This window comes from Crotalus tigris, unplaced genomic scaffold (genome assembly GCF_016545835.1).
Source record: "Crotalus tigris isolate CLP2741 ecotype Arizona unplaced genomic scaffold, ASM1654583v1 scf7180000017916.3911339, whole genome shotgun sequence".
Classification (NCBI taxonomy): domain Eukaryota; kingdom Metazoa; phylum Chordata; class Lepidosauria; order Squamata; family Viperidae; genus Crotalus; species Crotalus tigris.
This window is the reverse complement of record NW_024096718.1, coordinates 2,769,184-2,792,879: the sequence shown is the minus strand read 5'-3', so window position 1 is coordinate 2,792,879 and position 23,696 is coordinate 2,769,184. Positions and strand designations below refer to the sequence as shown.

The 23,696-nt window shown below is 36.7% G+C and overlaps 1 protein-coding gene across 2 annotated transcripts in view; it reads right to left on the bottom strand.

The window, feature by feature from the left end:
- Positions 1 to 23,696, bottom strand: part of PTPRB (protein tyrosine phosphatase receptor type B) — an 85,364-nt gene that overhangs the window by 51,151 nt on the left and 10,517 nt on the right. Inside the window, exons 3-7 of one of the 2 annotated variants that reach the window (XM_039344477.1) lie at positions 15,259 to 15,500; positions 7,432 to 7,708; positions 3,043 to 3,318; positions 1,519 to 1,776; positions 198 to 461 (exon numbers count right to left, since the gene is read on the bottom strand). In XM_039344477.1, coding sequence (XP_039200411.1) covers positions 198 to 461; positions 1,519 to 1,776; positions 3,043 to 3,318; positions 7,432 to 7,708; positions 15,259 to 15,500 — 1,317 coding nt within the window. Of the gene's footprint in view, positions 1 to 197; positions 462 to 1,518; positions 1,777 to 3,042; positions 3,319 to 7,431; positions 7,709 to 8,401; positions 8,867 to 15,258; positions 15,501 to 23,696 lie in introns of those variants that run through there. The other variant, XM_039344478.1, reaches the window with a different exon arrangement.

The following is a 23,696-nucleotide window of genomic DNA, read 5'->3' as shown; positions in this document are numbered from 1 at the left end:
CTATCTCAGGATTATTGCAATCTTTTACCTACAAGTTCAAGATTTACTAATTAATATTTCCTTTTGAAATTGGTATGACCAGCGAACTGTAATCTAAATCCAACCCATAGTATTTACTGCCTAGAGAACAACTGGCATAAAAAAAAAATCAAAATACTGATCAGATTAGAAGGTGCTTAGAAAAATTAGAAACATACTTGTCCTTTCATGAGCTGTCACTTTGGTGAATAATTCACCACTGATTGCATTGACATTCACTTCATACAGACTTCCAGAAATTAGCTTGTCGAAATAAGTCTCTGTGACTTGTGCTTGTAAAATTTTACTTTCCTTAAAAGATCCATGATGAAATAAGGTGACATTGTAGAAATCAAGGTTCCCTGAAGGCCTCTTCCATGACACTTTCAGTGTATCCAGAGTATCATCATTAGCTACCATCAAATCTAAGACTTTGGCTGGAGCTATTTAAAAAAAGTTTAAAAAATTAGTAACCAAGCACAGTACACCAAATACTTGCACCAGTGTTGTAGGCAAGCACAAAACTCACTTTTCCACATATTATTCTGGGGTGGTTCAGTTATTTCCTGGTGTAACTTCAGTTCTTTCTTCTAAATTGAAGGATTTCCTTTTGGATATCACTGAACCATCCCACAATAGCACAAGTGGAGATCTGGCATGATCACAGTGAGAATGAATATTATGGATTTTTTTGGACCGATCCACTTATAAATCAGTAAGCTTTATACATCTTTACAGTTCTGCATTAAAAATATTTTGAGCTGGAAATAATTTTATTATCAATATTAACAGAGTAAGAAGGAGTATAGTCTATAGGCTCCATTGGGTTGGCATCAATGTAGTGCTTAGAATTAGACATAGATTTATCTGTTTTGATCAAAGTATTGTGAATCATGTAACAATTCATAAAGTATCTCACATAGTCCAATCACACTTTTAACTTTGCCTTATCACTTTTGAATATTGTAAACTTTGGATTTTATATAGAATTGCATATCGAATTGAATTTTGAGTAAAATACAAGTGTTAAATATTTAACTGCTCTCAAAATTATCTGGCATTTTTTGAGTAGTTATAAGTTTCTAAACCAGAAACAGTAACATTGATTACAGGATACACTTGGTTATCTACTTTTATATATAAAAATGGCAAGTGCTGACTATATTATATTTTTTAACCCTCATCTAGTCACTGTCTGATGAGACTAAAACTCTGACAAATACTTGTTGAGAGCTAAGAGTTCTTTAACTGAGATGAATGGGACAATCCTCAGTGGAAGCATAAAATATTCTCAGTTAAAGTCTTATTTTGAAATAGTTCAAGATTTAAACCACTTTTTTCTATTAAAGTCATAGGCACTTCTTACAATATACCACATTCTATTGCAGTTAATTTTAAGGACATTTATATGAATAAACCTGTGTTTTATTTTGAAAAAAAGTGGTTTTACTTTACCCTTTAATTATGTAACTTATTAGGAAAAGATTTGTAAAATCTTACCAGTTCTTACTAGTCTTACATTATAGTTCTCCATCCCCTGAGCCTTGGAAATAATTGTCAAATTATATAGACATCCTGGTGTCAATCCCAAAAAATTGTGTGACAAAATATCTTTTTCTAGATTCATCTGTTGAATTAGAATATCTTTCTCCAGCAAAACCAGCCTGTATTGATCCACATGACCAGCCCCTGGCAGCCAAGAAATATGCAATGACTGCATTTTACTCAAGATCTCGATATTTCTGACTGCTGAAGGAACTATTAAAAGAAGGAAAGGGAGAAGGTTATACAAATAATACTGCAAGTATCTGCCTTAAGTATATCTCTTAAAATATACATTTTACTTAATAAAGTTAATTAGATTTCAGTAAAACATTTATTTGTATTCTGAAGAGACATCCAAATTTTTTAGATTAAAATGTATATACTAAGTTCATTAATGAAACCTCACTTTTGTTCCAATCAAATTATGCTCGCAGTATTAACTATGATTTTCCAAACTTTTTGGGAAAAAAGTACATTACTTGATTTCATACTACCTGGGAAAGGAACATCAGTCAGGACATTATCTGAATTATTAGGCACAATATCAGTTCAGTTTTTTTCTTTTTATGTTGTTATTGCATCTGCCATTGATACGTGTTCAGGCAGGATTGTGATAGAGAAATCCCTGCCATAAACTTCTTTTGATTTACGTTCCAAGACCAAAACCAAAACCATTATAGGCCCTTCATTTACATTTAGGCCTAACATCCCAGAATTTCCAGCCACCTTGGTCAACATTTGACTATGAATTCTGGTAATTGCAGGTTCAGTGGATCTGACAAGTTTCAAGTACCCCCCCCCAATGCTGTATAGTATGGGACATAGATTATATATAATTATGCCAAATGGCATCTGAATGGTACAGTATATTTATTGCTATAAATAAGGTGAGAAAGCTCACTTTACTGTTTCTTAAATAACTATGCTAACTTTTTTTTGCTAAATGTTGGATTTCTGTCTATTTTTATTGTCTACAATGTCCTCAGCAAACCAGAGTGGCATGAACAGGGAAATTTCATGTTAATTTCAATTATAATAAGTTAATATTATTATATTACAAGGTTGACTCAGCCTACCACCCTTCCAAGATTGGTAAAATGTGGACCCAAACTGTTGGGGGGCAATAGGCTGACATTTGTAAACCACTTAGGGAGGGCTGTAAGATATGAAGCGACATATAAGTCTAAGTGCTATTCCTATTGCTAATATATAATTTAAATTAAATTAAATCATATACTTGCATCCTGATGTATGAAACAAGTACATAAGTCACCTTATTTATAAAATAACAGTATGCATATTTTGTCATTTGCCATCCCATGGACCCCACCAATGTCTATGGCTATTTACAAACCATTTCAAAATTCTTTTATATCTAAGGAATTCTCATTTGTTTTCTTTTCTTTGAGGGAAGAGAAATTAAGAACATAAGTGAAATAATACTGGTGAATATAATATTGCTGTCAACCGCATTCTTACCAGTCGACCCACTGATGTCAACTGATGAGCTTTTTTTATTTCCAGCAACTGCTCTCATAGTGATGGTGTATTTATTGCCAGGGATGAGATTGGCAAATATCTGATCTCTTCTAGAAATGCCTCCAGGAACTAGTATCTCCTCCACTTTTTTGATGTCATTAAGCAATTGTAGCTCATACCAATCCACTTTCCCTAAGGATGGGCTCCAGCAAACCTGTAAAGAGGTGGTTGTAACTTTGTCCTTCTTAATTTCAAATCTTGCAGGGGGCAACGGATCTATGAGTTTTCAACAGATAAAAACAAGACAAACAAGATGGTAACCAAATGAGCAAAGCCCATAATTCAAAGCACATCAACTGTCTGAATACTTTTTGTATATAAGATAAATGTATGAATAGCTGTTATTCAAGACCTAAACTGAGCTCAACCACATATCAAATACAGAAGGTAGACCAGCAGGGATTAGATATTTGGGAATTAGAAGAAGGAAGGTGTGACAAAGGCTAAATTGTCCAGCCTAAGAAAATTAAAAGGCTGCAAACTTATCTATAATAGACATTTCTTTTTGCTTGTGCATATATAGATCTAAATACTTACAATTAAATCAATATTTTAATTATAAACTAAATTAAAATGTTAAATGAAGAAAATTTTATTCCTGCTTTCCTCTTCAACTGATAGGAATAAAGGATGGCACAATATCAAGGATCATCTATATAATATACAAATGATGGGATTATGCCTGAGCATGTTCTTCAGCTAGGTTGCACAGTAAAAAAAGACATACAATCCAGGGAAAGGAGGAAGAAGACATTGTTTTGGGAGTGACTACAATATAGAGGTGACAAGATAATCATAGGCTAAATAACATTCTATACTGTTACAGAAAACTGCCAGGTACTGCTTTGGTTAGGAACCAAACCCTTACCAAATTTATTTAAATGCTTTCTGAAATATCTTAGTTGAAAAAATATGACCTAGACGAGGCAGCTACAATATGTGTTTTCTTTCCACTTCCTTCCTCACTATACAAAGTAAGAATACTGTATAGAATGGCAAAATACAGAGAGAGTGTTTCCAATATGTAATCCCACCAGATACCTCTTACATTGCTTTGGGTGTAGGAGTTTTCTTTTTTCAACTGCCCAGATTAAAACATGTGCTGCTCACTGGATATGGCTAGCAAAATTCATCAAAGAAGCAAGCTCGCTCTCTAGCCTGCCAATCTGATCTCATCCTTATATTGTGTTCTCCTCATTATATACTCTTTCTGGATATAACTTTTTCTCCTAGATTTATACTTACTAAAACAATGCATTGTTCCATAACTTGATAGCTAAGCCTTGTGGTGGAACTGCTGCAACGCAAGGCAGTAAGCCACAGACTGTCCTTGAGGATATATGTTTCCACAGTCAGCAAAAAGAGACACAGAATTAGGGACATCCTCAGTCTTGGGACTCAACTCAATCTATCTAACAGGGGAAAAGTAGAAGGAAGTTTTATATATATCACCTTGGCTCCTAAGTGAAAATGGCCTAAAATCAGACTGTTAATTTTTCTACCTGAACTAGTAACTTTTGAAGTTACTAGTTTCTTACACAACTTTTTCATTTTTTCCTTTTTAAATGGCATAACAGCAATATTTAAAATTCTGATTGAATCTTGTTTTGATAAGAGAGGTGTCCAACAGTGTTACCTCTCAATCTACTTTTTTTCCCCATAAGATAAACTTTTTAAAAGTTTTTTTTTAAGAGGTCATGCATTCTTCAGTTTGGTAGAAGGTGGATGAAAAGGAACAACCTTTTTCCAAACCTATTCTCAGCTTTGTCCTTTGTGAGAGTTATAGCCTAAATAGTAGACTAACCACTTTAAGGGAGTGAGGAAATAAAATATTTTGAATTTTGGAACCTATAGATGAAGAATGCTATAATAATCTTCTGGCATTCTATATTATTTATAAAACTCTAAATATGATTCTGGAATTTTGTCACTAGAGGAATATGGTAGTTATCAGATAGTAGTGAGTATGGAAGAAACAGTTGATAATTTTTTTATGTTTTTAATTATTTGCTACCAGCTCTGAACTTTCAGGATGGAAAAGTCTCAGAGTTAACCTATTCAGGATTTATGCCCACTTTAAGCCACATATTCAAGTCAACAGCAGAATGCAGAAAAGCTCCGAGTTTTATCTCTGCTACTCTGAATAAGGATTCAAGTTTGCCTCCCCAAGGTTCTGACCAATGCTGCCAATTTGGGACAACCATGTGTTGGCTGGGGAATTCTGGGAGCTGAAGTCCACACAGCTTAAAGTTGCCAAGGTTGAGAAAAACTGGTCTAATCAAAAGAAAGTGCTTTCCTAGGTTCATCTCTCAATGGAAGGTAGGGAATTTTAAAGGGCTTCTTAGTCTGGATTGCTCTTAATATAAACAGGTCTGGAAATGACAAATTAGAGGTGGGATACAGCTCCTAAAGCAAATTAAAAGATTGCGTGCCTAGAAGGCGAAGTTCAGAAATTCAGTCTTTATCTAATCTATCTAGCTCAGAACACAAAACACTCAGTCCTTTGGACATCCGCTAGAACAAAGGAACAATGAGTTTGGGAAGTGCCTGGCCCGAAACTCTGGTCTGGAAGCAAACACTTAAAAACCATTTGCATTGTTGAAAAACTTCTTGACTGGCAAGTGCCCAAAAGCGATATATCATGGAAATCAAATATTTCTATAAAGATATTTTACAGTTTGCTACACATATTCTAGCAAGAAAAAGAAAATGTATAGAAGAAATGAGCTTGGTTAACTTTTAATTTTAACTTCTGTTTAATGAATTTTAAAGAAATTCACTATACTTTCATGACATTTCTCTTAGTTCAATTTTTATCTTGCATTCGGTATTTGTTTGTTTAAAATTTAATAATAGAGATATTCGCCACTATTACAATACAGATTTTTTTCAGTACAGAATCTTTATTTTTCCACATAACTGACATGAAAGAAAACCATGTTGATTAATGCTATTGTATATACACAGTCAGACTACTTCGAATCTATAATATAGAGCTTAGTTTTTTAAAAAAATATTGTTATGTGGTGGAACTATAAATACAAGTGTATTAAAATAATTTCTAGTATTACTGCTAGATGGAAAAAGGCAAATTGAAATATTAATTTAGGTGTAAATCATTTTGTAAATGTATTGTCAGGAAAGACAGGAAATGAAAACTTTGCTACACATACACACACAAATACTGTGTTCAGGTAGTGAAAGTTCCTATCTTTTACTACTGTATTGTTTTCTTTTCTGCTGATTATCTACCTCACCATCTTTCTCTCTATCCCTAGTTGCCCTTCTCTCTCTCTCTTCATCAGAAAAGGAACAAAGATTTCCTGATACTAAATAAAGAAGAGATGTTCTCTGTGGATAGAGACAAATCTCCCATTGATCTTGTAGTCAAATTAGAATAAGAAATGTACAATTTGTTACTTATATTTTGAGACATATATGCAATATTTATGTTATTAATCTGTCTACACATATACAGAATGTTATTTTAATGCTTACATTGTGAGCTTAATATATAGATATATTGGATTGTATAATATACAGATATAGTGGAATATATAAAATCCTCTTATAAAAACATTGTAAATTGTTTTGTGCCCATATTAAAATTAATAGGCATTACTATTACAGACTTTAAAAAATAGATTTAGATCACTTATCCCTTTTTGCTACTTTACATGGTTACATGAATTTTATAAGTGATTTGAATTAAGTACTTTAGGCAAGGAGGCAATATCTTTTCAGAGTTATTTTAATATGGCTATATGGGTGAAATCAGATATACTCATAAACAAACATCATCAACATTTCCTGTGCAAATCCAGGACCAGATAGCCGTTCCCCAACTTGATATCTCACTAACCCCAATCCAGAATGACCATCCTGGCTGGAAATGCTGGTTATTATAGCTAAACATATCTAGCGGGCAACAATTTGGGGGAAAGCTGATAAGCACTGGGCAAGACTAATATAATTGAAAAGATTTCCAAAGTCTGATGAAAGGAAATATGCTTAGCAAAACATTAACGGCTATAGCAATTAGGAACTTTTAATTTGTAAATAAGAATAGAGATACACAGTTAAAGTATCATCTAGTTATACAAGAGGTTTATGTTTAGAGATTTCAAATAATATCATTTCATATCATCTACCTCATGAAATCAGTGACCAAACTAAGAGTGAAAAGATGCTGTTTAAGGAACCTTTCACATTAATTTCATGTTACATAATAATCTCTACAAATTCAGGATTAGCATCAGGATGAAAATAGAACAGGAAAGATCCTCCCTCAGTTTCTAATTATCCCCCAAATGATCAGCCAAGCTGTACCTGTTTGCAGGGTGATATTGCTAGTTTCTCCATCAGAGAGAGAAACAATCCTGATCGAGTACAAAGTCCCAGCTTCCAAGCCACTGAAGTTGCATACATAGGAACCATTGTCCTTCTGGATGGCTTGGCAATCCCTGGATAAAACCTTGCTGGAGCTGCAGATTACGCTGAAATTACAGGGGTTGCCCAAACTGTTCCATCTGAGATAAACCGACTGGCTGGAGACCTTCCATTCTGTCTGGTTGATGGTGCATTTGATTGGAGCAGCTAGACCACTCTAGAGAACAATCAAAAACAGCATAGGCCATTTAGGAGTAAATGCTTTCTTTTTTTATTTACTCTTGCTTATGAGAACTGGGCAAATTCTAAGGCTGTTGCATTTTCAACACAATCATCCTGAAATATTTTTCAAGACACCTGTACCTTAATTAATCCAGAAAAAGCCACAAAAAACTAAAATTCAAACTATGGAACAGAACTGTCACTTCTTCTTGGTGTGTGAGAGCACGCATGTGTGTGCAGGCAGGTGTGAGTAACTTGTAACACAAGAGGAGTTGTTGCATCTTCCCGATCACCCGGATTTTTGCCGCCCGGACAAAAATCTCACTTCTCACTTTAGGGTCCCAGATGCTGCAGACGAAGGGGAAGGTGGGCAGGGGGTTGACTGGAAGACTTCCAAGGTCCCTTCCAACTCTGTTATTCTGTGGGAGCCGTGGTCTTCGCGAAATAATGATTCAGTACTCAGTCACTAGATTTTGAAAGGTCGCCTTCGGTGCGAAGAGTTTCCAAGCGGAAAACTTCAGCTCGCCCGTTAAGGTAAGGCTGATGCGGAGGGCAAAGTCATGGGAGAGTTAGCGAGAACTGAAAGGAGAAGAAAGAGCCCGAGTGGGAGGAGGGGAGCAAGGAGGCAAGGGGGTGAGCGCCCTACCTGGCGAGCCCCCCCTCCCCCGCGCGAGTGCCTGTCACCCACCTTGAGAAGGGCCAGCGCAAGAATCCACCAAGAGCCTCCCGCTCCGCATCTCAGCCTTGCCATCCGTTTGGATCTGCAAGGCTGGGGGCGAGGAACCTCCTTTTGCCCCGCCGGCGGCGGCTGGTGGCTTCCCCGGTGCCCTCGGGGTCGAGAGACGCAGCAGCCCACGGCGGCCCTCTAGTGGCCAGCTTGACTCTTGCAGGCTCTCCGGAGGCTCCGGGGAAGTTTTCCGCCGGCCTGGCTAGGACTGTACCCCGCGGCGGATTGCAGGCGCGGCGTGGAAGGTGCCATTCTCACCCGGCCCTCGCCAGGCGCCTTGGACCTCGGCGTCTGCTTCGGGAAGCCTAGCTGCTCTTCTCCGTCGTCCACGGGCGGAGAGCTTTGCCTCCGCGCCCGAACTTCCCCTTCCCACCCTAGCTCTCCGTTGCTCCCGGAGCCCGGGGCGCTCTCCCCAGCTCTTACCTACCCGTCCTATCACCGCCCCTCTTTCCTCCTCCTCCTCCTCCTTCGCCGCCGCAAGCAATTCCACCCCTCCCTTTTTCCTTCCTTCCTCCTTCCCTCCCTCGTCTGGGACTTCTTTCTCAAGGCTATTTCTGACACTGGATGGAAGGGGGATGATTTCCTTCAGGCGTTTCTCCTCCCCTTGGAATGTCCTATGTAAACCTCTTGGTTTCACAGACTGGAGAAGCTACTTGGCTAAGCGGCGAAACCTTTCAGGCCAAAAAGAAAAAGTCCAGTTGCCATGTTTCAACTTCCAGACTCTTCACTCGGTTTTAGCTCATCTTGTGCGAGTCACTTGGCCTCTCCGCTTTCCCAGTCTTTGGCGTCTCGTTTTGAGCACATCCAGAAATGTCTCAGAATAATTTCCTAACATAGATCGCAACTCCAAATTACGGGTGTCGAGGCAAAGGTGGTAGTTAACCCTCAAACAACAGCCTTGGCAAAACTTGGCTGTAAGTATATAATGCCCTTCAGAGCTGAGATAATAGTCATTTTTCCCTATCAAAGCCTTGTAGCTTTTTTTTTTGTTTGTTTTTAAAAAGACAGGAATTGCAAATTTCCTTTTTGTTATCTTAGAGGAGTAAATCAGTAATCAGCCTAGAGCAGTTACTTTTCTTCCTCACAATTAATATAGCCATTCCCATTATGAATATCATATCAAGCAGAACCTTATGTTCAGCAATAATCAGTTCTGTGGAAAAAGAAAAAAAACATGGACAATTTATTTTACTTTTTATTTCCATCAGCATCTGCATTTAAAGTGACCATTATTCTGCCCCCAATATATTTCCATTAGAAATATAGATAATTAAAAGAAATAAATGGTTTTGTTCTTGGAAAATGGCGTTAACAAATTATTTTTAACTCTGAAAAAAAGGAACAACTTTTTGTTTATAAAAATAAAAAGAGAGAAGGAATCCCTGCAGGATTTCACATTCTAACTTCTACTTGGAACTATTGTTTATTTCAGCTTATAAACAGGGGACTTCCAAGTGCCACAATGGTGTGTCCAATCTTGGGGAATTCTGTAAGTTGAAGCCCACAAGTTGATTTAAAATTGACAAGGTTGACAAACCCCTGTACTAGAACAAGCTTCAGCAGCTATAAAATCATTCAGAACAAGTCTGTAGAGAACCCCTCTAATTATATAGCATTTATATGAATCCTTAAAAGGTTTATTCAAAAGTTGTGAAATCACTCCTGTTGTCTTGATATATAAGGTTTCCTTTAAATTTACCATTCCTCAATTTCATTTTTACAAAAATTAAAAAACCTGAATACTTTTTAAATTAATTTTCATGATAGCAAAATCTATTTTCTTGTAAGTTATCAGCAAGTCAAATCTCATCAAGGTATAAATGCCTTGCTTCAATAATTTTTCATCCTATTGTACCTAATTGCTTATTTTTAAGATATGTTCTCCAAGTTTGAGCCATTCTTTTGGGGTTCTTTGCTTGAATTCTCACCACCCAAATAACCTTTGTGCATTAGTGCTGATTCAGTTTGAATTGGAGCCCTGAGATTTGAAGAGGTCAGAATTCCATCTGAATTTATAATTATATGCAAACTTAAATTAAATTAAAGACAGTTTATATTTTTAAACTCAGATTAAAAATTATCCATAGCCATTACTGGGAAAGAATTAAAATGCCTGTGGCTGCTTCATTGAGGGGAAATATGGAATGTAAATAACAGGGAAAATAGAACTTTTACACATCATTAATCCCAGCATGTTTCAGCTTGGTACTTCCAGGGATTCCACCACAATACTATTTTGAAGTATTCCTTTCAAGACATAGATAGCACCTTCAGACTATTCAGCAAACAGCCCATGTACTGAGCAATGCAGAAGATGTTTTGCATGAAACCAAATAATTCTCAAAAACTGGATAATAGTGATATCTGTCCACTTGCTTTTTTGAGCGTGTTAAAGTTCCCAGGACGTTAGAGGAGGCCTATGGGCTTCCTTTTATGAGATGGTGTAACTTTGCTATTTCCAATTTTGTGGATATTAGGAGAATAGATAGACTTGAGTAGCAAATTTGGTCCTTCCTGGGAAGAGCTCCCTCATCTCTGTCTTTAATAGGATACCAGGCTGACTAGGACAGATTGATAAAACTAGCATTTTCTGGACAAGCCAGTATTATGCTATATAACAATAGTGGCATAAACAGGCTGGCAATTGAAAAACAATATGTTTGATGTATAGAGAAGGTCTGCAGAGAAGGAGGCTGGTGTAGAGAGAAAAGCATTCACCATTTTCATATAATTCCCCTGGTTTTTATTTTACTATTTATCTTGAAACTTCTAAAATAGCATTAGTGAGAGTAGTCAATTCAAAGAGTGTATAAGATGGATGATTGGAAGAGGGAATATAACTTAAGTAGGAATTAATGTTAACAAGGCAAAACAAAAAAGATGAACTAGAGTCTTAGCCAGTGAACTAAGACCCTCTGGGCTTTTGGAGAAAGTTACCCAAATTTTGGGTGACAAATTGGTCAGACAATTGGAGAGAACTGGCAGCTGGGACAACAGGGTTGTTGGGAAGATAAGTTCTAGTGATTGCTAGACAGTGGCCATAATGGCAGCAAAACCAGTGGAGCTATGGCCACCACCCTTGGCTTCTAACACCTCTTTCACCTGAACCAGCTATGAAGACACCATCAGGTCCCAAACCACCTATTAGCAGTAGGTTGAAAGCTGGGCCATTTAAGTGCCTGGGAGATGGACAGGGTTCCTAAAACAATGCTGCAACATAGGACATTATATTATAAGATTGCACTGGTCATGGTAGTAGATAATCACTGAATGGGGAAGTTTCCCACTTTTGAGAGATGGCCAAGGCTTAAAGGCACTACTTTCAGTAGGGTTCAGTAGCATATCAGCCTTATGGAAAAATCTCCCAATAGAAATGCTTTAAAATAAATATGTTCAAAAAGATTAAACATTTTGTCCAGTGCCTGTAAGGGTTAGATATTCATTTACTGTTTAGATATTTAAATCTGCCTCAATCATACAGAATTTCAAAATAAGTTTTGACTCAGGGGTACATGCCAGTTTGACCTAAAGATATATCCTAAACTGGTCATCTGTGAGCTCAGTGTTGTTAGCTAAGCCAGATTCGTGGCAAGACCATTACAGAAGTACACCATTCTGAGTATAATTAGGGTTGGGATTATCTTCATTAAAGAAGAAGTTGCAGCTGCGAGATTAAATACAAACTAACTTTGCCACTTTAAGAAATCAGTGAAAGGCAGAGTGTTTAATGAGTTAATTAAATTCACTAGCTAGCCATTCAACCTCTGCTTGTCCCTACCCATCCATTCAATTCAGTCTAGCAGTTGAGCATGTTACAGGTCCCATCAGCCAAAGAATGTTGGCTAATGGGGACTAGGAGGCGTGTGTTTTCTGTCATAGGCCCTGCCTGCTAAAACATTCTCCTTTCAGAGATTAGGATGACCCTGAACCTGTTGACCTTTCATGAGGCTGTAAAGGGGTGGTTATGGGCCTGGGTCTGGAGCCCTGAGTGTGTTTGGGACCCCATTTCTTAGCTAGATTAAGATCTGGCAGATTGAGAATGGCATATATGCATGGTGAATATATATGTTTATTTTGCACCTTTTAACTGTTTATGTTTTTATGATATATGCCACCCAGAGTATCTTGTTTAGTTGGGTGATTATAGGAACCAATCAATCAATCAATCAATCAATCAATCCTTCTCTATTGTCATAGCATTCTAAAATCTGAAGACATACTATTTCCCACAGGGGGACCCACTGGCCTCATTCTTTAGGGGTTGATTCCATATTTGCAAGATACTATATAGCTTGGGAAGCTGGATTCATCATTTTTTTATGAATCCAGAGGAAATATTGAGAGGGCAGTATTATGTAGCATTTCCTTCAGAGCTGCAGGATGGGTAGGTTCATCTTGATGAAACCTTGTCCTATCTCATCACTCCTGGGATTTCCCCTCTCCTTCCTGAAGTGGTCTGTTGTCTTGATTCCCCTGCCCTCCAAAATGCTTCAGGAGTATCCAGAAAAAAGGCTTTGTTGTTCTGCCAATGCAATCGCTTTTTCCTACTGAAAGAAAATGGAAATGAGGAAATGAGAATAGAAGGGTGGAACCATGGCTGGGGTACCATTTTTTCACTCTTCTACTGGCCAGCTGGATGAACCTTCATCCCATTTCCTTTTCTACTGAAGCCAGGAGAACATTCCCACAGTGGCAGGAAGCACAAGGTTAGTGAAGTGAAATCAGTGGCTGAGAGTAAGTGTCCATAGTGATTCTTCATTAGTAATAACGCAGTCTTAAATGCCCTTATTCATGATTATTCAGAAATAAATTCAACACAATTCCATTCAATTTGCTTCTGGTCAAGTGTGAATGAAATTGTATAATCAGGTTTCTTCAAGAAGTTTAACTGAAGAACATTATAAAAGTTAGAATTACAGTAGCTTTATGTTGCTGAGATAGTTGGCTAATGGTTTGCAACTTCCAGGCTGCTCTTTAATTCCATTTTTAAAAATAACATTTTCACTCTATTGGTAATCGAGTTTAAGGATAAAATATAATTAAAAATCAATATGGCGATGATTACATTTGTAGCAGTCTTTTAAATTCTAAAAATGGCATAGTTCTTTCTCTTTGTCAATGGAAAAATAATTCTGTAGTTTAAATCCATCTCACAAACCACCTCTTAACTGATCTGAAAATGCCCAATGCCTTTGCTGGTCTATCATTAATGCTCTTATGGCAATAGGGGAACATGGTTGAAATGGAATTAGAAAGATTTGGACCATGCAGAAGATCCATAACCTTTCTATTCTATGAACAGCCATCTAGACTGAGAGCAAAGCAAACAGCTGGAACAGATTCTTATTTCACTCACTCCTTCACCCAGTTATGTCTTTGAATATGCTGCATGTCAGTGCCTATGTCAGCTACTTCTCTCCAAAATCCATGTATATGGAGCAGTCTTGTCTTGCATTAATACCTGAGACTTGTATATGGAGCAGTCTTGTCTTGCATTAATACCTGAGACTTATAACTGTACCTTTACCACAATATTTTTTCCCAAAACAGTGCTAATAGATTAATGCTGGATTTCTAACACAGTAGTGTTTGAGCAGTGGTAGAAGAATAAATTCTATCACAAGCTTACCCAATTTTTGAGTAGTCTTTCTGAGTTGCCAAATGGAGCAGTTGTCATTGTTCTCATACAGTTCAAAATAGCTCTAGTTTGATATTGAAATGACACATGAGAAACCTATGACCAGATCTTGGCTGGGTAAATGAAATGAGCAGTACAATTCAATTTATCTCAATAATTCTCTATGATCCTTATTATCGCTCTAGGGCTATCAGTGATGGATATAAACAAAATAAGGATCCAGGTCAACACCCACAATATTTGTGCATTTATTTATTTAATTTATAGGTTGATTTATAGGTTTAATTTATGATTTTGTCAGCTTACAACTAAAAATCCACTTATTAAAAGAAGAATACAAGAACAAATAACAGAGAACGAAGCCAAACTATTTTTCCTCAGGTTTCTTAAAAAAGCCAAGGGATGTCCCAGTTGCTGCAGAGGAAGAGAGGCTACATAGGGGCAATCTAGTTTAAGACAGCTACTCATCCATTTCTGACTGCAAAGAGGGTCTCAGCTGAACCACCCATTAAACCCTCATGGAGACCCCAAGTTCCCTCTGATTCCCAGCCAGGATCAGCAGTTACTAGCTGATGTAGCAGACTCTGTCCCACTTTCCACCAAGCTGCAAACCAATTAGAAAGTGATCTGACCATAGTAATAAAAATATCCTTCAAGACCAGATCACCTCTCAACTGCACTGAGACAAAAACAACAGATCTAATGTGTGGCCTCCAGGATGCATAAAGTTTTTGATGATCTGCATGAACTCCTGAGACGCAGGAGTTCATGCAGATTCAAGTCCTAGATTCAATGTTTCTGGGTGACAGATCAAAGTCCTCAAGAACCATAAGCCTTGGGTCTAACTCACCAGCCCAGCAATGAAATCAGCAGCTCAGGGAGGGATGATGTTGAGCAGCAGGGATGTACAATAGAATCTGTTCCCTAGAGCCCAACTTCAATCAGAGAGTCTTACATCCAGTTATCTGTAGGGCAAGAGCCTCTGGAAATTCCTAACAACTTGTGGATGATAACATTGTACTGCAATCAAGTAACATGTACATCAACATCAGTTAACAGATTCAATGAGCTATTTATTCACAATCAGAACAATATTCTGGATTATGATCTTATTGTTCCTTTTTTATTTCAAGATATAGTTGAGGAAAGGAAAGCTTTTCCAGTGAATAAATTATCTTACCTCTTTTGTAGTGCTAGAGAAATGATGGGTAGTTGTAGGAATCCAGTTTTTTTCTGTCACTTCGAATAAATTCTGGTTAAGACTGAATTTGCCCATAGCCTTATAGTTGCTTTGTGTAACATTTCTGATGGAAATCATTGTATTGCCACTGCCAAGAAAATTCTGTGGACTATAGTTTACAGGATTAAAGGGAAAGGATGGGTTTTTAGTGCTTTGAGCCAATGATTCAGCAACTTGGAAATCTAGGAGAAATAAATGTATACAAAATCAGGGCTCAACATACATAGAAATAGTTTGAAATATTAATCACATCTTAACTGTTAACATCAATAGTGTTAAATGGTTTTCAGTTTTACAATAATAGTTGATTACATAGTCTTTTAACTTAGAAAAATGCTTTTTGAAAGTATAATTATATTTAGAGCTGGGGTTGATAAGATGATATCCACATTACCCTTTAATGTTAGATTTCTAAAGAAATCCACAATGGCCATTTCTTTAGGTGCATCCATGATGATTATTAGTATGCACATGTGCTTAACTGCTCAGTCATATTTTGACAATCCAAAGCAAAGTTTCCACAGTCTACCTATAGCACGAAGAAATTAACTTAATCATTTCATATAATAAGCTAATCAGCAAGGTCTAAGAACTACCCCAAATCACACTGCACTGTAGAACTCAGGAACTGTACTTGTCCAGTTCCAATTTAATGGCAACTTTCAGAAGTGGCCCCTAAGAATTGGCAAATTCAGATCTTCCCTTGGGTGCTAAACTGAATGAGACATCAAACTGAGATTAGTAATATGAGGTTTAAAATGACTTTTCAGTATTTAAACTATGTTTGTTTTTCCATTTCTAGATTGTCTGTTTTATGTAAAAGTAATTTTACATTGGTGTACTTTGGTGTGAAACTACCAAACTATATTTATTTTATGTTAATTCAGCAACACATATTTTTTAAATAATACATTCCTACTGCATTTAACATACTGAAGTTTTGTCCTGATTTATTCAACGTTTACTTCCATATAACAAAGTGGCCCAAAAAACATCTTATACACAGCCATTTCTGCTTCTTTCAAGAACCACTCAATCCTTAACACATATTACATGCTTCTTCTGTCCAGCATTCACAGATGTTTACATTTTCCCATCAATTTCTTATTTTTAATAAAAATTTTATCACACAGATTCAGAATTATTAATTTTTCACTATTTATTTTTCACTGATCTTTAGTAATTCACTTTATTTCCTTATGAGATACCACAACCCTTGGTATTTGAGACATTACTTTTTATGCACATTCTTTGATGATGGATCATGCAATCTATTTAAAATTTGCTGCAAATCCTTTGGGTTCTCTGCTAACAACAAAGCAACATCTGCATAAAAAAGGTCCCCAGCTATTCATGCATGCTTGTGTCCCCAGCTATTCATGCATGCCCAACTACCTCCCTTGACAAAACCCAACCATCCTAATCATATGCATTTCTACTAAATTTATCCATAATTACATTAGCCAATCAGTGCATCATTTGCTTAATTCCAATTAATTAAGGATTGCATTTATTCTTTTGCATGTTTTACTTCTATCACATACTGCTTTTATATTCAGCAACTATTCTTTATCTCCATATCCATGAAGAATGTTCTATGAGTCAAGTGTCACTCATTTTTCTTTTTTAATTTTTATTTTTCCTTTTTCACTTTACAAAAAACAAAATACAAAATACACATTTTCCCCCTTAACAGTACTGTGTCCTATATCTCTTACATATATTTACAATTATTTACATTACTTCTCATACTTTTTTATTCCTCAGTTCTAACCAATTGTAACATTTGTCCCATATCTCATAAAATTCTGTTGCTCCCTTGTCTTTTATTTCTAAAGTAAGTTTATACATCTCAGTGCATTCTAATATCTTGTGAATAATCATGTCATTTGTTGGTATATTTTCGCATTTCCAACATTGTGCATATGCAATGTGTGCAGTTGCTATTATGGGTACAATGATGTATTGGAGTTGTTTTTTCATCTTTGGATTGATTATGCTTAATAGGAATATTTCAGGTTTAAGTTCAGTTTGTTCTTTTGTTATTTCCTATATCCATATCCTTATCTGCTCCCAATAAATCTTTGCTTTGGGGCATTACCACCACATGTGATAAAATGTTCCCTCTTTATTTTTACACTTCCAACAGCCTGGATTCATATTTTTGTATATCTTAGCCAATCTCGCTGGTGTTAAATGCCATCTATAGAACATTTTATATTGGTTTTCTTTATATGCAGTTGATAGTGTTAATTTGCAATTTTTGTTTCATGTTCCCATTCTTTTAATTCTATATTTCGGCCTATATTTCGTGCCCATGCTATCACTGGACCTTTTACTATTTCTTCTTCCAATTCTACCTCTAGTAAATGTTTGTAGGTTTTTGTTAAAAAAAATTTCTTCCTTGCCTGTCAATATTTTATCCAATTGCTGTGGTACCCGGTTTATTCCATATTCTTCCATATCTTTACTATATTTTGATTGTATCTGTAAATATGGTCACCAATCAATAATTATTCCCTGTTCTTTTAATTCCTCTCTTGATCTGAGATTTCCTTGATTATCTAATAATTCTTTGTATCTTGTCATCTTTTTTTATCTAGTGTGTTTGGATGGATCATTGCCTCCATCGGTGAGGCCCAATTTGGTATTTTTGTATAATATTTCTTTTTAACCTTTTCCCACGTCCAAATCAGCGCATCTGTTATCTGGTGCCGGTAAAAATATGTGTGTGACTTCTTGTATTTTCCCCATAGAAAGGCATGCCAACCAGCCTGTAAATCATGTCCTTCGTTGTTAAAACCCTTTTATTATCTAAATTTATCCAATCCCTAATCCAAAGTAACCCCGCTGCTTGGTAGTAAATTTCCCATTTCATTAGTTCTCTGGCTTCTCTATCAGGATTCCAGTCCAGATTGTTTCCATGCTGATTCATTTTTGGGTTTCCAAATGGCCTAATCACTTGTTCTGCACTCTCTTGTTCTCCCACAGTTATAGCATAATTCCCCTTTCCCTGCCCCCACTTCCAATTGCATGGATTCAGAATACCCCATAGTTTTCTGCAAAACTCATTTCTGATTATTTCATTATTTCAGTCCATTGCAGCTTGATATACAACTGTCACATATGAATTCTTACTTTGATATGCAGACACAAGTTAGACTGCTATTTTTGAAACTTTTTAGTCCTTATTTTCAGAATTTAAATATATACCTTCACTTTCTTATGTACTATTTAATTCCTCTGTAGAAGATCAGGCTATCTTAATTCATACCTATTTCATTCTTCTTATTTCTCTTAGTTTCATAGATACATATCTCTTTTATTTACTTAAAATAAATATTTAATATTTAAAATAAATAAAGTAAATCAATTTTATTTATGATGTCATGCTTTTTAGCATTTATTCCTTTTACATTTCAAGATGCAATCTTTCATACGCCATGGTGATAACTGAGTCCATAGATACTAATCTCTACCACAAATGATGACTTTACTCAATGCTAGGATTTATAAAATAGAGATTACCTTACTATTGTCTACATCCCATGAAATGGAAATACATGCAGTATATTGACAAACAGTCAGGATGCCCAAAATAGCATAGTGATTTTATTCTTACTCAAAAATAGAAAAAGTAATTTTAGTGTGGCTATTGATATCCCGTTGCCTAGATAGAACAACCAGAAACACAATTGATTCAAAATGCATATAGTGAATTAGTTAATATTATTACTATGATGAAACATTTAGCACCAGTATTGAAAGAAGATTTGGTTCCTGCTTTAATCCTGGGAACAATTTTAGGTGTCAGAATTAATCTCTGAAGACCAAATTTAGCCCCAGTTATCTACCGGCTTATAAGAGCCTTCTCAAAATACTGCAATCATTTAATAAGTTTCAAGTGCATTCATATTAATTTGGCTAGAACATGGCTCAGCACTGACTTTGAAATAAACTCTTAAAGATGACAGTCATGATGTTAGATAGTTGATCTTGTCACCATTATCTGCAGCCACTTGGGAATGGTTTTGAGAAATTGACCAGAAGCATTCATCCCATGATAGTTGTTTTTCCATGCTGATTTAGGCAATCTGTAAATACTGCTTTGTTTAGGCATTTCATACTTCCCAAACTTAAACAAGTTTTGAATCTGCTGCCATTTTATATTTGTTGTTAACTATTCCTTTAAATGTTTTATTATTGCTATTATTTAATTTCATTATTACTGTGACTTCTTTTGAAGCATTTGCATGCAAGGGAAAATAAAAACAAGGCCACTCAAAATCACCATGAACTCTGAGATGGGAGGCAATTAAATTTAAAAAATAAAGATCTAGAAGCCTAAACATTTTCCCTGGTCTGTCTGTGTTATCCATCATGACTATCTTCAGTGTTACAGAGATTTTCCCAAGTGTTTCTCGATATACAAAGTATTGAATCTGCTACTTTCTACATTCAAAACATGTGTTTTATTGCTGAAAGCCAAGAACAAGAAGAGGAAAGAGGATATTGAAGAGAAAAGGAAAGGAAGGAAATTTTAAAGTTTTGCTGAAAGTTTAAAATTTTCTTGTAGTGTCATCTGGAATTATTTGCTTTCAGATACTTTATCACTGTTCTCCATAAGTTGTTCTCCTTAAGGTGTCTCCAAAGGTGCCTTTTCAAAAGGCAACTGAACTTTGTTTTTCCTTGAAGACTTTGCTTCTTATCCAAAGAAGCTTTGAAGAAGCACCTTTGGGATAACCATGACCTGGATGATTGAGAATCTCCATAGTCAATCTGGTTGGTCAAGAGCTACATTATAATAAATAGTGTACAGATTGCCTGTCAACTTGTTTAACGAATAATTTGGTGGAGATGATTGCCAAATGTCTAACAATGGATTATGGTTTGAAGAGTTTATCTTTTGGAGATGACAGAATTTAGTACAGAAATCAATGATTACACTTCATTTTTCTTCCTTCTCATCTATGGTAAAATAATATATTTTTTATGTTGGGAGAGTAATGATCAATCTGTGGCATTTTATGGTCCCACTATTTAATTGCTGAATGTTGGTTACAATTGCATTTTTTTCAACTTCCTCTAATAGAAAACATCATACTTCCTATAGCACTTTGGAATCTTTTTTGTCAGAGACACTTTACTACTAAAAATAGAGTTTCAAGCACAACAAAACTTTGTTTTGCTGCCACAACACTAGCCTGATTACTATATATAACAATTTTAGCTTGAAGATTCCCTTTAAAAATGTAATTAGTGTGTTATAAGGAGACGGTGTTTCCAAATATGATCATTTGGCATATAATTATGAAGGTTTAGAATGCCAACCTATGATTTCTGCTCTTTTAAAGGAAGCAGTTGGCAAACTTTCATTCTGAAATAAATTTCTTTGAAAAACATTGTCAGGCATGTTTAATGTTTCCAATAAAATAAATCTTATCTTTTATTTAAGATATTTATTCTTGTGAGGTCCTTTTCAGTGACAAATGTTCCTTGTTGTAAACCTCTTGCATGTTACTTAGCCTAACATATAATTCAAAAGTCCTGATAGTTGCTTTTTTCTTGCCATACCAGCACTCTTAACTATTTCACATTGTGGTAAGGGGAAAATGGCAGCATCCTGCAGTAGGTTGTATATATATTTGGAGTCCATTGTTTGTTTTCTGTTATTCACCAGTCGGATTCCTACCTCTCTGTCTACAAGGGGCCTTACCATACATTATTTTTTTCTGCTTTGTTCATGAATATGTTTGAGGTTCAACTTCTAATCTTTCATTCTTTGCAGTGCTGTAGAAAAATATATATTGCTGTGCCATAATAGCTCCTTCAAACATTCATTTGCCTTCAGATATTTTTTTAAAAAAATGTGTGGACAAAATAGTGTAAAATCTTAAAAAGGAATCCCTATGGGTTTTGTTCCGCTAGTCATAGTCAACTTTAGGGGCGGTGCTCATCTCCATTTCTAGGCCATTGAACCAGTGCTGCCCGAAGATGTTTCTGTGGTCATGTGGTCACCATAACATCAGGCTGCAGCTCAGAGTCTATGGCGAAATACAGAGCGCTGTTACCTTCCCACTGAAGTGAACCTATTTATCTACTTGCATTTACACGATTTCGAACTACTATGTTGGTAGGAGCTGAGGCAAGTTGTGGAAACTCAGTCCATCACACAGTGGTAGGATTCAAACTGCCAAAGTATAGACCTTCTATGGCATCTTTTTAACTACTGGGTCATTGCACCTTTTTAAAATCTAATTAAACAAATTAAGTAACTAGTTTGACAACAACTACTTCAATACAAAAACAAAGAGTTGCTTCAATACTAAGATGGGCAGCAAATATATTTAATAAATAAACACATGAACAAAAAAAGGACAGAAAATTTCTGGTCACATGACTGTTATGCTCCATGGGCCTTGGGTGGTGTTCTGAAAATGGTGGCTCTTAGTAATGGAAGATGCCTGGCCTGGCCTTCTTAATGAAATCAGAATAAGTGAGTTATACTCATGATGCTAACTGTAGTACCCCACAATGTGTCTTTTATGTTGATTAGTTAAACAAATTAAATATTTTTGACATATTTTCATAAATGTAATGTTTACCTCTGTCCCCAAACTACTGATGCAACTTTGAAGGGTCTGGTCTAAAATTGTTAATATATTATGTCTTTTAAAATCCATATCTCAGCTTGATTTAAGAAGTTTTTTAGTCAGGTTTTCAATCTTTCAGTCTTTCTCCAAAGAATAATATACCTACATTTCTTTATCTAAAAGCCAAATTTTCCTAGATTATAATTAATTTGGATATTTGTTTTATTATTTTATTTATTGTGAGCTTTGGTTGGATTGACTAAAGTCAGTTAAAAACAGAAGCTAGATGTAAGAAATGAAAAGGACCAGATGAAATTTATAGAATGAAAGTTATGGCTAAACTCTAAGGTCATAACCAGGGCTTTTTTTGTCATAGAACGCCCAGAACAGAGTTCTGGCACCTTTTTTGGATGGAACCTTGTAGGGTAGGCAAAGCAGGTTGTATGACATGTGTGAGTTCCGCCACCTTTTTTTTTTTTTTTTTACAAAAAAAGCACTGGTCATAACTATTGTGTTTCCCATTTGTTGGCAATTGACGAGGACACATGATGAAACAACAAGCTCTTTGTTACTCTTCTCCTACAACCAAGCAAGCAGTAAAAGGCACACAGGCCTTTTATAGGGCTCTGAACCCAAACAGTGTTAACCAATAGGAACTGGCAGTTTTCGCGCCTTGTGCATGTGCACAAGGCTGGTGCCGACCAGTCTGGTCATGGCAAGTTTTGGTTTGCCCAGGACCATTTGCAACATTTCTGAGCCTGCTCACCACTCCAGCAGGCTCAGGACACAACACCCCTCCCCCCTAGATAAAAACACACCTTAGCAGGACGCACAGGAACATCATTAAACTAGCAGGGAGAGTGAAGTTACACTGGCCTGCACACAGGCAAATACTTTGACAAAAGGATTATTTAACTAAACAAAACACATCCAAAATGATAATAATATATGACACTCTGTGCTGAGTGTTATCCAACATCCTTCTACAGACTAGCAAGGTTCCCTTCACATTGACAGAAACTTCATATAATCTCCCAGATGTTTGGGTGGGCACTTAGCCCGCTGTGACCTTCTAATGGCCAGTGGGTGTGCCTGGCCTACCTGCTTGCCTGCCAGGCTAGGCAGGCCAGGACTTTGATGCCCCAGATACCCAGGTGACCTACCAAGCTGCTGACTGGCTGGACCCTCTGAGTCCAAGCCAGCGTGCCTTGGAGGGGTGGAAGTCCCCGAGTCCACAATGGACTCCTCTTGGGAACACTGTCCCTCGAGCCCAAGGCCAGCAGTTGGAGTGGCCTGAGTGGCGGAAGTGCTCCAATATTCTGTAGCCCCGTGCACGTGCCGGAGGTGCCAGAGTCAGGAGCCGCCTCTATGGCAACCCCCTTTGCTACAGACTTCCTTTTCGGAGCAATAGCTGAACTGTGAGAGTACCCCTTATGGAATTTCCTGTCTGGGGCTATGTTTGAATTGTGTGGATACCCCTAGTGCGACTCCCTGTCTGGAGCTCTATCTGAAGCATTTGGATTATATGGATACCCCCGGTGCAACTGCCTGTCTGGAGCAATAACTGATGTGCAGGATGACCCCCATTCCTGGGAATTCTTGTTCGGAGCACTTGCAGAACCCAGAGATGACCCCCTAACAGCCTCAGCAGCAGCAGTGTCATCAGCTTGTGAGACACTACTAGAATCGGGAAACTGTGAACCAGAATGCATATTATGGTCCTTCCCCCCCCCCGAGCAGAACCAGGAGCAGAAGTGTTGCTGTGAAGCCTCCAGCGCAGTTGGT